We start from the raw sequence: 16,888 nt of genomic DNA on the forward strand, positions 1-16,888 counted from the left end.
CATAGTGTTAAAAATGTGACACTGGAGCCAGTCAGGGTGGCACACGCCTTTATCCCCAGCACTTAGGAGGCAGAGGCAGGTGGCTCTGTGAGCACGAGGCCAGCCTGGCCTACAAAGTGAGTTCCAGAACAGCCAAGGCTACACACAGAAACCCTGTCAAGAAGCATGTACACACACACTTCCTACAGAGAAATCTAATGTCAGACAGGCTTTCAGACAGAAAACTGTTGTTTATTGGAAGACATTAAGGATGGCTTAATGGAGAGACATACAATGCTTCTGACTGGGAAGACACATGGAAAAGATGTAAGTCTTCTCCAAGTTGATTAGGACGTTTAACACAAAGTACAGAAGACAATGCACAAATTTGTAGGAAATGCATGTACCATACATACGCAAAGGACTGACATCCAGAACATATATAGAAATCATATGTATCAATGAAAAACAATTTATCAAACATGGGCAAAAGACACTATTCAGTATTTTACAGAAGAGGACCCATATATTCCATTAGTAACTAGGGAAATGCAAATGAAACCCACCATGAACTATTTGTATACTATGCATACACTGGCAAATACTAGAGAGCCAAGAACAAGTGTTGCCAAGGTGTTCCAGGAACTGCAGCCACAAGCCAGGGAGGGCACTAAAGAGCCCAGCTCAGCATTACAGCCTCCTCCTGCAAGCTGCAGTGTGTAAATGTATGGTCCTAGAGATTACTGAGGCCCTCAGAGAGCTACAGCACACGCAGTGTGCATCTATTAGTACTTATCACATGAGAAACTACAATGGAGACTTTTGAAGACACAAACATACATGTGTATGCTTGATTAAATACCAGCTGGGACAATGTTTAAACTTGGGGGAAACACACACATGTCTCAGTTGTCCTGAAAGACCCTCTTTTAAGGTATGGTAACTGAACCACAGTGCAGTAGTTGAAAACAACTGACCTAGAACAACTCTTGTACATACATGGAACTGAATACAAGAAGCTACACATTCCTTAAACATTTACTGAGTATCTGTGTTGTGTCTATCATAGTTCTCAATACTGAATACAGCAAAGAACACAGAGTTTACATTATAATTGGGCAGAATGTCCACAGCAGCATTGTCTTCAATAGCAAAAATCTGAAAATGATAATCCAAATCCTAGTAAACAAAAGATCAAAAGTAATTGCAGCATAGTAATACAATGGAATATTCTATAGCAGTGAAGACATGAAAGACAGTTATGTGCATAAACAGGGATACAAATCTTTTTAAAAAAGCAGAAAATATGTCACAGAATACATAAATCATGATTCCTTTTACACACAAGTTCAAAACCAGGTAACTCTAAATATTTTATTAACATACACATGTATGATAGAGCTACAAATAAAAACATGGGCATAATTGCTAAAAACAAATCCAGAACATTTACACTGTGTATGAAGGGAAGAGAGAAGGACAGAAGGTGTTTCTGGGCAGTTAAGAGTGTTCTGCTTGGGCAAAAGTTTGATGAAAGTATCATCTTATTTAAAAACAAACCACAGTTTATGGTTGGCACACACTGTTTCACAGCAAATACCTTTAAACAAAAAAGATGTGAGGTTGTGCCATACTCCACCAGTAGCTGCTGTGCAGCCAACAATGGGGAAGTCCATGACACAAGCCACTGGGGATGCGGGTGTGAGGAGAGGAGTCCTCAGAAACAGCCTGTGAGCTCGCAGTACTAAGAGCGCTGCCCTGCCACATCAGCCCCCCGCCACCTCTACTTTGCTGTCTAGAATTATTTCTATAAAGCAGACGGTGATCTAGGCATGGTGGAACTCCAAGTTCAAGGCCAGCCTTCACTCTCAAGGTCTGGACTAAACTGGGGGGGTGGATGAGGAACTAATTGGCAATGTAAAGCATACTACACCTCCTTACTGAAAGGTGCTGTCTAGTACATTTCCCTAATTGTGCATTTGTGTGCTTTTATTTCTAAAATCTGGGCAACACAGAGCTGCTCTCAATTGCCTCTATATTCATTCAAGGACAGCTCCCTTCTGGGTATATAAAAAATGCCAACTGTCTCCAGAGACCCTCTGCCAACATCATCCCCATCTGTACCATTTTGTGGACATGCGGAGGTTAAGGTACAGCTTATAGTTCAGGAAATTCAGTACAAATTCTGATCCTCAATTCATGAATTCTGAAAAACTGAAGAGCTCTTGAAACTTTTAACCCATCAACCGCTGAAGTTTTTTTCTTGGTTTATGGAGTGGGACAGTACAGACTGGGTGAGGCAGCAAATGAGCCTGAGGGCTTTTGAGCTCTACTCATCAAAAGAGCAACTCATGACCAAGTTGCAGGCACTGCTTTGGCTACCTGGAAACCACAAACACGCAGGCACATGCACACCTAGCCAGCTATAAAACCCAAAGTCTCACCCACATTTTAACTGGAATGAACAAAGAAGTGCCAAACTGCAGCTGGAGGCCTTGGGTCAAACACCAGGGGCTTCCACACACCACCAAGCACCTGCGATGCTTTGTCATGCGTGGCTTCTGATTAGACCTGCTGGGGTCAGCAGACCCCCGGGCAGACACTTACTTCCCTTTTCAAAAACTTTATTCGGCAAAGGACAGCAGCACCACATTGACAGGAAGATGGAGAGCCATTTGGGACAAGGAGACTAACTGTCCTGAGATTTTTAGCTTTCATTCAGCTTATTTCTCCCAGAACATTATAGTTTGTTTTTCCATGCATAGTCAGAAATTGTAGTTACAGAAATATACAAGTACGGGGACTTTGAACTATCACTAGACTCAAAGGGAGGAAGGCCAAGGCCACCTTGCTTCCCTGACAGTAAGAATCTTTAAGTGTGACTCAGGCTGGAATGCCAGCACTTGAGAAGCTGAGGCAAAGGATTACCATGAGTTCAAAGTCAGCCTAGGTTACAGAATGAAACATTGTCTCAACCAAACAAAACAGTATTTTGCCCAATAAGCTTAGAAGTAGTGTGCCCCAGGGAGCAGCAGAGAACAGTTCTATGTCTGCTGTCTCCAGCAGTTCTCTATGCTTAAATTGACGCAGCTTAACATCTGCCCTGTGTGGTGGTACATGCCTTTAATCTCAACACCTGGGAGGCAGAGGCAGGCCAATGGATGAGTTTGGGGCCAGCATGATCTACATGGTAAGTTCCAGGACACCCAGGGCTACATAGTGAGACCCTGTCTCAACACACACACACACATGAAAGAGACTAACTTTAATGTCTTTATGTCCACTAATGTCATTAAATGCTAAAATAACTTTAGCTCAGGTCTTCCTAAACCTGTTATGTAACTGGCAATTTCCTTAGTTAGCAACCAGGTGAGGCGAGACAAAGCTAGAGTCTATTTCTCCCAGGGTACTAAATACACTAAAGCCACCCCATTTTAATCCTGATTTGAGGCTGGGGAATTGAAAAATACAAAGTTGGTGAATTTCTTTATTTACCTGCTAAGATCTTTAGGCACCATTAACTGCCCAGTGTGAAAAAGATTAAAGACCTAGTCTCTACACAAATACCCATCAGAGAGGGGAAAGGGACAGTGGGGACATCATCTTTGAGCCTGAAGAAAGAAAACTTAATGCAGCAGTTAGATCTTCCAGAAGGTAGAAGAGGTCAAGCAAGGTGTGGCCAGACTGATCCAGTTAGTAAAAATGGTAGGAGTGGAAATGTGGATTCCAGACAGGAGGAAGTGTGTGAAGAAAGACAGATGTGAGGAACAGTGCAGAGTCCGAGGGGTGCGCGTGTGACAAGATGAAGTGTGAGTAGAAAGCCCCCTAGACCTGGAAATGCAGCATTATACCTGATTTTTGCTAGAGCCATCTCAACGAAGTAGCAGGGCACAACCTGGCTGCTCTGAACGAAAAAGCGTAGGGAAGGGGAGGGGAAGAAAACTTCCAAAATGTAAACAAAACAAGTCTAGACTGCTTCTTGGAGCCATCTGTGTTTTGCTTGCATGCAGATCACCACAACTGTAATACAGTAAGGGGTAAATGGTCATCAAATCTTAGAGAAAATGACTCCTGACCACAACCTAACTTGAGTTTCTAAACAGTCCACCTTAGGTTCGAGACTACCTGTTGTCTTCAAATGAATGACACACACATCAGCCCCCACAGACTGGCTCTGCCACCACCACTCTTTGTATCATTCATAGTGAATATTAACACCTCTAACTGTTTATAGCCAAAAAGGTGGTTTTATTTCGCAGATCATTGCTACACAATACATAGAACTGCCTAAAGTCAGTCTTGGGAAACACAAGAGTTACACTTCACATGGCCAAAGACCACACCTACTTGCAGTCTCTCCATTTAGGAGCAGAGGAGCACAGGAGCTCCAAATACTGCTCATTCCAGACAGGATGTTAACAAATGTTCCTTATGTCAATATGCTACCATTTTAAAATAAAGCCCTTCAGTTATAGCAGACACTCTCTAAGCAGAACCAATTTTTGCTACCCTACAAGTCTTGGAAATAATGAACCAACAGTTTCACTTCTCTACAGATGATTACACATGTAGTTGGCTTATGGGCAAAGGTGCCTCATACATGCAATAGGATTTTTAAAATTTTTAAATACAGATTGAGTGTGTATATAACTTATTTCTAGTTAACTGCCAAAATAATTTGCTAAACTAAAATAAGGCCAATACAGTATTTTAGAAACATAATTCTAAGAACATGCAATATCAACAATATTCTTACTGTTATGCTAACCAAAGACCAGAACACATGAAAGAGGCTTATGACACAAAGACTGTTATACAGCTCAGAGAGGAAAGAAATAAATTTAGTGTAAGGTAAACCCTCTTTTAAGAGATATCTGCCTGGGCTGTGGGGTACCACAGTGTTAGAGCACTGGCCTGGTTGCCCAAAACCCAAGTTCAATCCCCAGGGAGAGAAAAAAAAAAAAAAAAAAGGAGGAGGAAGAGATGGAGGAAAAAGAAAACAATGTCTGCATGATACAGACGGAAGCCTCACGATGTGCAGGTCCTCAGAAGCTACAGGTGCTCACATCAGCATGACAGGCCGTCCTACTCATGGACACGCAGTTCTAACACACAGGAACTGCTAACAGCAAAGCCACATCTGCTAAGGGTGTCTTTCAGTCAACAGTCCCACGACAGAAACAGAAACATGACTTATGCCTAAGGAAGTAATGCCAATGAAAAATACAATTTGGGCAATTCTTGAGGTAAAAAGAGTTATTATTTTAACAAATTGGTTGGTATAGAAAGGCTATCCTTTCATCAAAGAATCAAATCGTATGTTAGAACCATAAACTCATATCTGCCTGCTGGCCTAGAAGATGCCTTTAAGTCACATACTAAATAGGTAAAAACGTGCAGTCACAAAACCAACGGTCTGGTCTGCTTTAAATTAACTTATTTCTCAACAACAAATGTTTTGAGATGCAAACTGTTGATTAATGCCGAGAATAGGATTAGAAGCCAGAAGTTTTCTAATAAAGTAAAGTAACTGGGATTGAAACATACACTTCCTGCAACTGGCTGAGCACACACATACAACAAAGCCTACTATTTGATATGTGCAAATCTGCATACCATGTAACTTTGGTTAAGATATGTTAGCTTCTATCAGACACATCATGGAAGCTACACAAATGATTACAAACGTAATAATGAGGTAAGTTCAAAGTCTACTTGTGCAAAAAGCAAGCACTGCCAAAAGCAAAGCACATAAATTAAATGAAGGCAGAGTGAAGCTCTCCCCATGGGAGCTGCTGGAATTACCAACCAGAGGTGCTCCTTGTAAACACTGCTTGGAAAGTACCCATTTAATGATTAAGGATTCACGTACCCCAAAAAAGGTATTCTAACAACACCTTAGTAGTGCATTTATTTTATTTTTAGAGTTCAGAAATGACTCATGTGTCTAATGGTTTGCATATTTTCTTCAAGAGAAATTTAATTAGTGAGACATTAATTACAAATACTGTAGTATAAAAATCCCAGTTCTTTACAAAAATTATATATTAAAATATTCTATACACTTTAAGTTAGCAACTGGCATATATATATATATCAATTCTTCACAATTAGATTCATCTTCACTGGGCATATCACACATAAAGTTGGAGGACACAACTACCCAGACACCCCAAACTGGCATGAGATTGTGTATCCTAAGAAGCTAGACCTGTGCTTATACACTTATGGCAGCTCTCAAACAGAAAAGTCTTCTCTGCAGTTACTGCTCTGTACATACTTCTGAACTGACTAAGCGGTCAAACCATGAGATTTCAAAAGGCGTAAAGTAAGTTACCTGTAGCCAAGTGGTCACGGAACTATCTGCATCTCTAAGGTGGCAAGGAGCCTGAATTGGCCGTCTAATGCTTTTATTTCTGGTATAAAAAAGCGTATACAATTTTGAGGTAAAAATAATGAAAAAATAAAACATCTAGAGCATTTACAAAAATCTTTACAAATGTTTAAAACACTTTTTAAAAACTTGTGTCCTGTTAAGGTGCTTATTTCTTTCTTCAAGAGGACATAATCTTTACTTTTTTTTTTTTTTAATGAAGTAATGGGAAAACACAGAGTCATTAAGACTGCTGACACATGACAGTGTTCAGAGATACACCCAACTCCTCAGGAAAAAAAGTTAAGCGTTGAAAGGGACTTTAAAGGAAAACACTTCTAACTCCCTTACCTGCTAGTACAGAAATTAAGAGCCTAATAGATTAGGTGATTTAGCTAAAGATATATTCAGACATCTTGGTCAGATACAAATCAAGACTATCCACTATCTTTTTAATATTTTGCTATGATTTCAGAAAATAGTTTTTAAAACACTGAATCAGAGTTCCTGACCTTGCCTTTCTCTTTTAATTTCTTAAGCTTCTGATAACTGTAAATAAAGGAATAAAGTGGCTACTAAAATTGGTATCATAAATCCGCTGCCCTGGGAGCCAGCCGATAGAAGAGCAGTGCTCATGGACTAAAGTCAGAGGGTACACAGACAGGGCGTTTACAGCGTGGAAAGCGCTCAGCACGGAGGGTGCACGACAGCCAGGTACTAGACTCATCTCAGTAGATACAGGACAGCTGAGTTACATTGCCCTCATAAAAGGGTAGGGGAATAACGCCTCCCGGCTTTCATCTTCATTCTATCTTTTTACTTTATAAGTAGTTATATGGGTAAGGAAGAATCCATATACTAATTTTCAGTCTTTACTTCTTTCTATCTTTATTTGGATCTAGAAGTGAGCAAATACATTTTAAGAACAACTTACAAACTCAAGTTCATAACTGCTAGAAATACAGTGAGAATACTCTCAAAGAACATATCTTCATAACCAGCTACTAATAAATAACCATCACAACAGCTTTAATAAAAACAACTCAACTCAAAGGTGCTTTCTTATTGTTACCTTGAAGCCATCGGACTTGTGTGGCTGGTCCATAGCCCTTTTCATTCTTTGCAGATATTCTGAACACAATGGCGGGTCTGGATGTGTAATCGATATGCGCATTTGCAAGCTGCCCAGTAGTCACTATACACGAGGTTTTAAGACCACAGTAGATCCTCATGAACACCAGCTGGCTTGGATTATCTTGCACCTGTGCTGTGCGGATAGCCAAGTAGGCTGAGTATTCCAAAATATTTCCAGATGGGGAAGTTGGAGGCTCCCAAGAAAGATGTATACCTTCAACATTCTAGAGGAGAGGAAGAAACAGGTGAAGGTTCCCCAGTTTTCTCTAGTATCACTTGACCTGCCTTTAGAACATAGAACCCTCCCTTCTGTCACTATACTAGAATTAGAGCTCTTCCTGCTGAGTAAGAGTCTACCTCAGCTGGCTCTACAGTTTACATACTTTTCACAAACAAAACGAGGCTTAAATATCTAGTAGCCTATCATATCCTCCAAAGGGGATTTTCCTCCTTAACAAAGAGCAAGACTTACTATAAAATATAATCCATTTTCATATGTCCGAGAATTTAAAACTCTCCAAAATGGACTCTGGGTTTTGTAACAAAGACAATGCAAAGTGACTTCCCAGTCCTTCTGTGGTTTAAATATTATAATTCATTTTGCAATCTGGTACTGAAAAATACCATACATGGCTAACAAAACATATTTTTAAACATTTAACCCACCTCTCTTAGGCATCTTTCACAAGTTTATTAGTAAGAATGTCTAAGTCATTTGCATCACAGATAAGGCTTGCTGGACCTGATAGAGTACCTTGGAAATTCGGACTGTAGAAGGAGCTCCAGGAAAACCAGGGATACATGTTTTAAATTCACTGATTTTGCTGAAAGGGCCTATTCCACAACCATTGATTGCAGCAACCCTGAATTTATACACTGTTCCTGGAACAAGATCCTGTTTCTTAAGCAAACTATAGTCAGGTACATCTGCATTTCCTACCTAAAATTCAAAATATACAAAAGTCAGAAAGAAGGTACATTTATTATTTCAAAGTTATACTTCAGTTTTTATTAAACAACAAAACCTTTTAAGAATAAGCTATATTTTAAGGATCCAGCTTCATCATGGGTTTCCCATTCCCACACAAAGAGTAAAATTCTGATACAGAACCCATTAAAGCCCTTTCTGAATCAGAGATTCTCATCCAGAGGAAAGGTGATCTGAGTCGTCAAGACACTTTGCACTTTTCTTCCCAACCAGCAAACCTGTGCAAGGCGCCAGTGGGCCAGCACACTGTCTGGAAGCCTGCTCGTCTCTACTTTACAGTGAGGACACAGGTCTCACAGAGGTCAGATAACGCACTTGCCCTAGCTTACACTGAAGACTGCTGGAACTAGACATTCAAACTCAAGCCAGGCAGTGGGGGCACATGCCTTTAATCCCAGCTCTCAGGAGGCAGAGGCAGGGGGATCTCTGTGAGTTCCAGGACAGGTAGGGCAACACAGAGAATCCCTGTCTCAAAAAAAAAAAGAAAGAAAAAAGAAAAAATTCAAACTCAAGTTCCTAGCTGCAGATGTTCTGCTCTTTTGTTCTTTAAGAAAAATTAGGTGAGCTGGAGAAATGGCTCAGGAGTTAAGAGCACTGGCTGCTCTTCCAGAGGACCCAGGTTCAAGTCCCAGCATCCACATGACAGCTCACAACTGTCTAATTCCAGTTACAGGAAATCTGACACCTTCACACAGGCAAAACACAAATGCACACAATAAATAAATAAACAGAAAAATTAGGTCACTAATATGCCTTTACATGTGAATATATCTTTATATGGACACAGCTTCAGCTCCAGTTAAGAATCTCATTAACCTTAAAAGGAATGAGTGTTTACTAGAATGTTAGTTATCAAGAATTGGAAATGTGCAGTGTGAAAAGAGGGAGGGGTCCCAAAAGTTTTGCTAGAGAAACTAAACTGATAAGTGATATATAGGGTGGGTTACAGATTCCTTACCTGAAATAATTAGATACCGTAGTATTTTTACTTTTTTGGACACAGGCTCCTACTATAGAGCCCTCGCTGTCCTAGAACTCACTTTGTAGACCAGGCTGGCCTCAGACTCACAGAGATCTGCCTGCCTCTGCCTCCTGAGTGCTGGGAGTAAAGTATGTGTCACCACTGCCCAACCCAAAGAGGTTCTTGTTGTTGTTTGTTGGTTTTTGAGTCAGTGTTTCTATGTGTAGCCTTGGCTGTCCTAGAACTCATTTTTCAGACCAGGCTGGCCTTAAGCCTCAAACTCAAAGATTTGAGTGCTGCAATTAAAGGTAAAAATATCTCCACCATCCAGCGGAGATATTTTTAAAGACCTTACTTTATCTCACCAGACAAGATCTTTATGCTTTGGAACCCTGATCAAGTATACCTGTAATCTTAGTAACTGGGAGGTGGAAGCAGGAAAACCAGGAATTTAAGTCTAGCCTTGGCTACACAGGAAGTCTGAGGCTAGCCTGGCTACATGAGACTCTGTCTCAATAAACATACCTTAGTCAAAATAGAATATTTTTAAATGCTATATTTGCACCATATTTACAAAGCAGTATTAATGAATGCAAGATGAGCCAGGCAGTGGTGGCACAGGCCTTTAATGGAGGCAGAGGCAGGCAGATCTCTGTGAATTAGAGGCCAGCCTGGTCTACAGAGCTAGATTCAGGACAGCCAGGGTGGTTACACAGGAAAACCCGTCTCTAAAACCAAACCAAACCAACCAACCAACAAACAAAAAAGATAATTATATATAAAGCACTCTCAATAATACTGTGGAAACACCCCAGTTTCATTCCTTCAAATGACCTCAATCAGATTAATCAAAATAATCTCACTTTCAAGGATCATAATTCACTTTTTGTATATTTAGCTTATTTTGAAGTGCTAGGAATTGTAGCCAAATCTATAAACATGCTAGACATGCATTCTGCCACAGTTATATTCTCAGCTCTCAAAGTGTAGAAAATTTATCAACAGTTACCTTTGACATACTTTGTTTTCCTTTTGGTAGCAAATAAAACTGGTTCACTAAAGCTGTATTGTTTTTAAAAATTCCAACATCACACCATTGTTGTTCTGCTTTCAAAACGGTCACTGGAGTTGAAGGTGTCTCTTTCTAATTTCAGAGAAAGAAAAATTTATAAGACTGCATTAAACATAGAAATGTCAAGATTTATGCAATCCCATGCAGTGATCTATACGTGCGTACATGGACGTACATGGATGAATAGCACTCACCGTTAGCTTGTAGCATACAAGTCTCAACAGCTGACAATGGAAAGGGAGGCCATTAAGCAGAGGCTGTAACAGGCCCTCTCCACCAGGGGCTTGCTACAATCATGCTTCCCAATCAGTGACAGGTTCCAATGCCAGCTTGTTTTATAGAATGCTATAAGTGATGCCTTTAGAGAAATGCTACTGTCTGCTCCAAAAGGAACAGGTAGAAAACTCCATTCCAAGCTGGCTTTCTCCCTAGACTCAGAAGCAGAGATCCAGAGATCTTTGCATTTGAAATACCTCTCCAAACATAAAGGGAGACAAAATGTTCAAACTAAAATGTAATTGTAAATGTAATATTGAATATGCATCAATATATACTAAAAATAGAGATTAAGCTGTTTTACATTTCTTTGCTCTGAGGCGGGCTTGGTGGCACACACCTTTGATCCCAGCACACAGGAGGCAGAGGCAAGTGGATCTCTGAGGGTTCGAGCCTGGTCTACAAAGTGAGTCCAGGAGTCAGGACCACACAGAGAAACCCTGTCTCAAAACAAACAAACAAACAAACAAACAAACAAACAAACAAACCACATTTCTTTGCTCCGCTTTAAAAACAGACTCCAAGTTAAACTACTTTCATGGTATACTATCCTTGGAACTAACCTTTTAAAGCCACATTCTTATAAATGACAGTTTCCATCTCAAAACAAACATACACTTCATTTATTTGTCTCAAGTATGCAACAGTACAGGCATCTGTTTAGCACTCCCTCTTTGTTATTCAGGCTAGCACACACAGCAAAGTGAACTAACTACAAGAGTCTTTAAAGGTTAGGAGCAGCTTTAAACTAGTCTTCATTTGCTAAAGCGGTAAAAACTCTTCAGTAACTTTTATAAAGTACTTGGCTCCAACTGAAGAAACAAACTGTGGCTGCTACATTACAAAACAGAGTCAGAAGGAAAATCTTTCCAGTTACTAACCCTTCCCTGAGAAGAGTCTACAAAACAGACTAACATTCTGATGGAGCAAGATACATTATTAAAATTCCAAAAAGGAAAAGGAAAAAAACACAGACAAGTCTGAAAGACTCTAAATGGTAAACAGTCAAATAAGATAATCACAGAAATAAAGTGAAATGACTATTTTTTAAACCCTAAAAACAGTATGTATGAATAGATGACCCTCTTATTTATCTGGTTAAGGTAATCCTGGTGTATCTGTGAGGCACTCTGCAAGCATTTAAGTTTGGTGATCTGCTGATCTATTATGGCCATCCATGAAATAACTCTATGTCAGATTTCTGAGCTAGCCTGCATGCACACCAATCTGTTATTGCAAAGTTCTGTTGTGCTGCTATGAAGGAGCTACCCAAGCACTTCTGTTCCATAACAAATTCCATCTTTTAACTGTTAGTGTAATTTACACTAATACAGATGTGTATGTTCATTTAAACATACATATAAAATAATGAGAACATAGAGAAGAATGTCAAAATTATCTGTGGCCTCACATCCCAGAGATAGTTACTTAGCAACCTAGGTACTATCACAATACAGCAACCTTGTGAGCTGATACACCGAGAACCTGAAAATTTGTATTAAGTGCATTTTTACATCAAAATTGGGACCACAAAATATACATTATTATTGTATCAATCTTGTTTCACTAAACATGTTATGAACATTTCCTACTAACCTACCTGCTTATAAATTTATATCAACTCCTTAGTACATGAGACCTGAGAAGCATTTTATTTAAACACACAGATTTTCCTATAACACACATCACCACCAGGTCATACACTTACAGAAAATGGCGTTGCTGTAGCATGCATCTCTACACGGCTGATCTTAGTTGCAGGCAAAGCACATATTTCATCGGCTGAAAAGTAAACCATCAGTTAAATATTAAATAATCACTCAGATATATTAAAACACAGTTCATAAACATTCAGGGTATTTAATGACACCAAACACTTAAATTAACAAAGTCCATATTATGTGCACTTTACCATAATTAAAGGAATCGAAAAACTGGGGAGCTAGAGAAATATCACAATCAGTTCAATCTAGAACCCATGTAAAAAACCTAGGTATGGTCCTATTAACCCATGCTGGGGAGGCAGAGAATGGCAGATCTCGGTGGCTTCTTGGTTAGCAAGCTTAGCTAAATTGGCAAGCTCCATGTAAAAATTAGAGACCCTATCTTGAAAAAGACTGAAGACACACAGTGTGTCTCTGGCCTTCACATGCATATACACTGACATCTGTGGGTACATGTGTGTACAAACTGAAACGTGCACATGTGTGTGCACACACTGGGAAAAGTAGCCAGAGGAATCCGTAATCAATAACCATTCAAACTAATCCTGATGTCACCTTCGTGTTTGGTGACTAGCTACAGTAAAGAGGATGCTTACCAAAGATGAAGCACAGTTCTCGTACAAGAGAACACAAAGCGACACTGTTAGAATTCAGCTAAGAGGACTGTTAGTAAGAGCTCTAGCTGGGTACAGGATCTATACCTATAATCTCAGCACTCAGGAGGATGAAGCAGGGGGATCTCAAGTTAGGAGATCAGGCTGAACTACAAAGTAAGATTCAACTCACAAAAACCAAAAAGTTAAAGAAAAAAAGGATAGATTATTTTATATATTTATATTTAACTGCTTCCTGATTTAGTTCATGCTGAAATGCAGTCCCCATCCACACTGCTATCCCTGATGATTCATAAGCATAAATGTGTTCCAAGCCTTTAGATTTGGTACTGAATGTTGCTAGTGAGGGCTCAGCTCTATCAACTGGCTGGTTCAGCTTTGATGGTCTGTGTGCTGGACACAGGACTAGAGAGCAAAGTCTCAGGAATTGCTCTCCTTAGGTCCAGGCACTACTTAGCACACCTGCGTGCCCAGAAGCACAAGCACCCACGTGTAAGGGCGGAGTGCAGTGCAGAGCCTGGAGACTGCTGAGTCTTACTGCTTTGGCTGGCTGTTTCTTGGTGCTTTCAATTCTAAGTCATAAACATGAGCCCCGCACACAGCACTACTATGGATTAACCACTGGGTGTAAAATGTTTCAATAAGATGCACGGGACCTATCATGGATGTTTCCTACTAAACTTTAGATCAAATGGCTTTGCCACCCATTTTAGGGTGTGTATGTGTGTGTGGATGGGTGGGTATCAGGCATGAATTTCTTCAATGTTCTGCTTTCTCCTGCCCTCAACTAGGAATGTATTTATGATCTTGTGCATTTTTTGTCTTCTTTCCCATTGTGGAAGATAAGAAGTGATGGCACAGATTTCTTTTTAAAGCCTGTCTCTTTCTGTGATTATATTCATTCATCTCACAACAATAAAGACTATCAGGCATCATGTTTTTTTCTATGATGGTGAATGAAAACAGGCAGGGTTCATGCTTCATGAACTTCTTCATCTGGTAAAAATATACATACAAAGAGTCACAAACTGTGATGCCCACTATAAAGGAAAAGACAAAAACAAAAAGAAAACAAACAAACAAACCCACTCCCACCTCCAACATTTATCCTTTTCTATCTGGTGTTCTGTTTTCTTCCCCCACCCCCAACACATAATTTCTCTGCATAGCTGTGGCTGTCCTAAACTCACTTTGTAGACTAGGCTGGCCTTGAAGTCACAGAGATTCATCTGCTTCTGCCTCCCAGAGGATCACGGTATGAGCCACCATGCCAGCCTATCTGGTGTTCGTAAGTGGATCTTCCCTCTCCCTGCATGTACCCTATGCTGTAAATACGAATCACTCACCAGACAAGCATGTATGACCTGGGCACAGTACTGGCTGTTGGGAATCTAGCAACATGTCAACAAGGCCTCTGCTCCTGTGGAACTTACATTTTAGATATTTCTACATTTATATTTACAGCTGATAACTGCTCCCTAGATTCCAGACCTATATATTAAACTGCCTGGTGTTCCTCAAGTTAAGTTCAGAGTTGAATATTCTCCCTAATGGTTCTCAGCCCTCTGTTTCCATTTTGATGAAGGTCAGTGTCCATCTGATGTCCAGCTAAAAAGTCTCATAACCAACTAGCTGAGGAGTTTAATTAAGATACTTCTAATATAATATAAAGGTATATGATGAGCATTCAAGGTTTTTTTTTCCTATTCTATCTTACCCACTGGTTTGTCTTTATGCATATCTGTCTGAGAATCCTAAAAGAACTCCTAAGTAGTCTTTCAATTATTTCCTAAACCATCTCTTCCTCTGGTAAAGCCAGAGGGTGCTTTCAAGGAACACAAATCTAATCCTATCACTCCTCCACTCCTGGAAACACACCAGCAGCTCTTCCAATATGTAAAGAATGTCACATTCCTTGTAACCTAAGACTGGCCAGTCTCTGACAGAGTGTTCAGGATGTGTTCTACAACCTCTGTCTTTACCATTTGCTCAGTACCAATTTTACTGAAGATTTGGAAATTTCAAGCTCAAGTCTTGTTTTCAACATATAAAGTTCTTTGAAAGACAGAAAATTACAAATAAGAAATTTTAAAATGGAAGTTTAGAACCAAGCTTATCTATAGCAAATAATTCCTTTATGTCAAGAAAGACGGGAACCAGGTGTATTGAGCCATGCCTATAATCCCAACACTTGGAAGGGTAGACATGAGAGTCACTCAGAGCTTAAAGCCAGCTAGTCTGGGAGACAAGTGAGTTCTAGGCCTGCCTGGAGTACAGAGTGAGCCTGTCTCAAAAAAAGAAAAGTGAAAACCAACAAACTGTTCCTCGTAGGTAAAGAATTCAATGAAAATAGCATCGGACAGCATCTTTCTACAGTATTTTTAATCTATTTTAGATTCAAAATAAAAGTTTATCCTGTTTTATTTGAATCCTTGAGATAATTATAGACTTAGAACAGCTTCCACAATGTCTTAAAATAAAAAAGCTGAATTTCTATTCCACGGATATACAAGAATTTAAAAAATAATTTAGATACTGAAATCACAAGCAATACTTGATATGTATTTCAATGGCATCTGACTATTAAAATATAGCCAGGCATGGTGGATCTCAACACTTTACAGACTATTGCAGGAGGACTGCAACAAATTTACATCAGCCTAAGCTACAATAATGAGTTTTAGGCTAGAAAGGGAGTCAAAGTAAGATCCTATTTAAAAAAATATATATAACAGAATATTCAAATAGAAAAAAAATCACCAAATTGTGAGCTGTCTTATGAATGAATGTAAGTGATTTAACAGTTCCAACAACTGAATTACCTTAATTCAGATACCTGCTACACAATTATTTACTAAGTGACAACCATATATCAAGCACAGATCTCAACACTTTGGAAAAAGAAATAAGATAAATAAAAAATAAGATAAACTCATAGAGCTAAAGAGTGAACAGAAAATAAGCACAGGGACAGTCACCTCAATGTCATCAAGATTTTCACTAAGAGGAAAATTATCAAAACCATGTAACATAAGTACTTGCCTTTAATTCTAGCACTCACAAGGAAGAGGCAGGTGGATCTCTGTTAGTTCTAGTCCAGCCAGTGCTACACAGTAAGACCTTGCCTCAACACACATACAAGCGCACAGGCACACAGGCACACAGGCACACATGCACACACACATATATGCTGGGTGATAATGTCTTTAATCGAAGAGGCAGGCAGATCTCTGAGTTCAAGGTCAGAGTTCGACTACACAGAAACATGTAAACACACGCATGCACGCGCGCGCCCACACACACACAGTGTTTAATGTCTACTTTTTAGTAACTCTAAAGTTCCCTACCAATGTTAAAAAGGTTTAATTTTATTCAAAATGTAACCTTATACCTTCATTCTTCCATAGCATATCCGTCATACAACTGTTATTATTAGAAGCATTAGGCGCCAAAGGTGAATGTAAACCAGCATTAGAATCTGTTGCTCTGAAATCTGGTTTGTGTTTCACTGAAGTTCCCTTCATAGCTGTGTGTTCAGTTTTTGCACTGTTTACTGTATCACTAACCTACAAGAAATAAAATAGTTCATCATAGCAAGAAATGTTCAGTGAAATAAAATTACATGTAAAAAAAAAAACAAGCAAAATAATCTACAAGTCCATTTGGGAAAGTAAGTTTACCAACAGGGAGTGGTGGTGCACACCTGTAATCCCAGTATTTTGAGAAATAGGGCAGGAAGTTCTAGTACTCTAGGCTAGCCCAGGCTA

General features: G+C 39.5%; 1 protein-coding gene across 4 annotated transcripts in view; it reads right to left on the minus strand.

Annotated features, from left to right (window-relative positions):
• Positions 1-216: 216 nt before the first annotated feature.
• The window catches only part of Hcfc2 (host cell factor C2), a 38,604-nt gene continuing 21,932 nt past the window's right edge, over positions 217-16,888 (minus strand). Inside the window, exons 10-16 of one of the 4 annotated variants that reach the window (XM_055627849.1) lie at positions 16,513-16,687; positions 12,492-12,565; positions 10,445-10,579; positions 8,241-8,426; positions 7,425-7,710; positions 6,317-6,395; positions 217-1,137 (exon numbers count right to left, since the gene is read on the minus strand). In XM_055627849.1, the coding sequence (XP_055483824.1) occupies positions 6,331-6,395; positions 7,425-7,710; positions 8,241-8,426; positions 10,445-10,579; positions 12,492-12,565; positions 16,513-16,687 (921 nt within the window). In that variant the 3' untranslated portion in view covers positions 217-1,137; positions 6,317-6,330. Of the gene's footprint in view, positions 7,711-8,240; positions 8,427-10,444; positions 10,580-12,491; positions 12,566-16,512; positions 16,688-16,888 lie in introns of all 4 variants that reach the window. The other 3 variants (XM_055627848.1, XM_055627847.1, XM_055627850.1) reach the window with 3 other exon arrangements.

This window comes from Psammomys obesus, unplaced genomic scaffold (assembly GCF_907164565.1).
Source record: "Psammomys obesus unplaced genomic scaffold, mPsaObe1.curated_primary_1811, whole genome shotgun sequence".
NCBI lineage: Eukaryota > Metazoa > Chordata > Mammalia > Rodentia > Muridae > Psammomys > Psammomys obesus.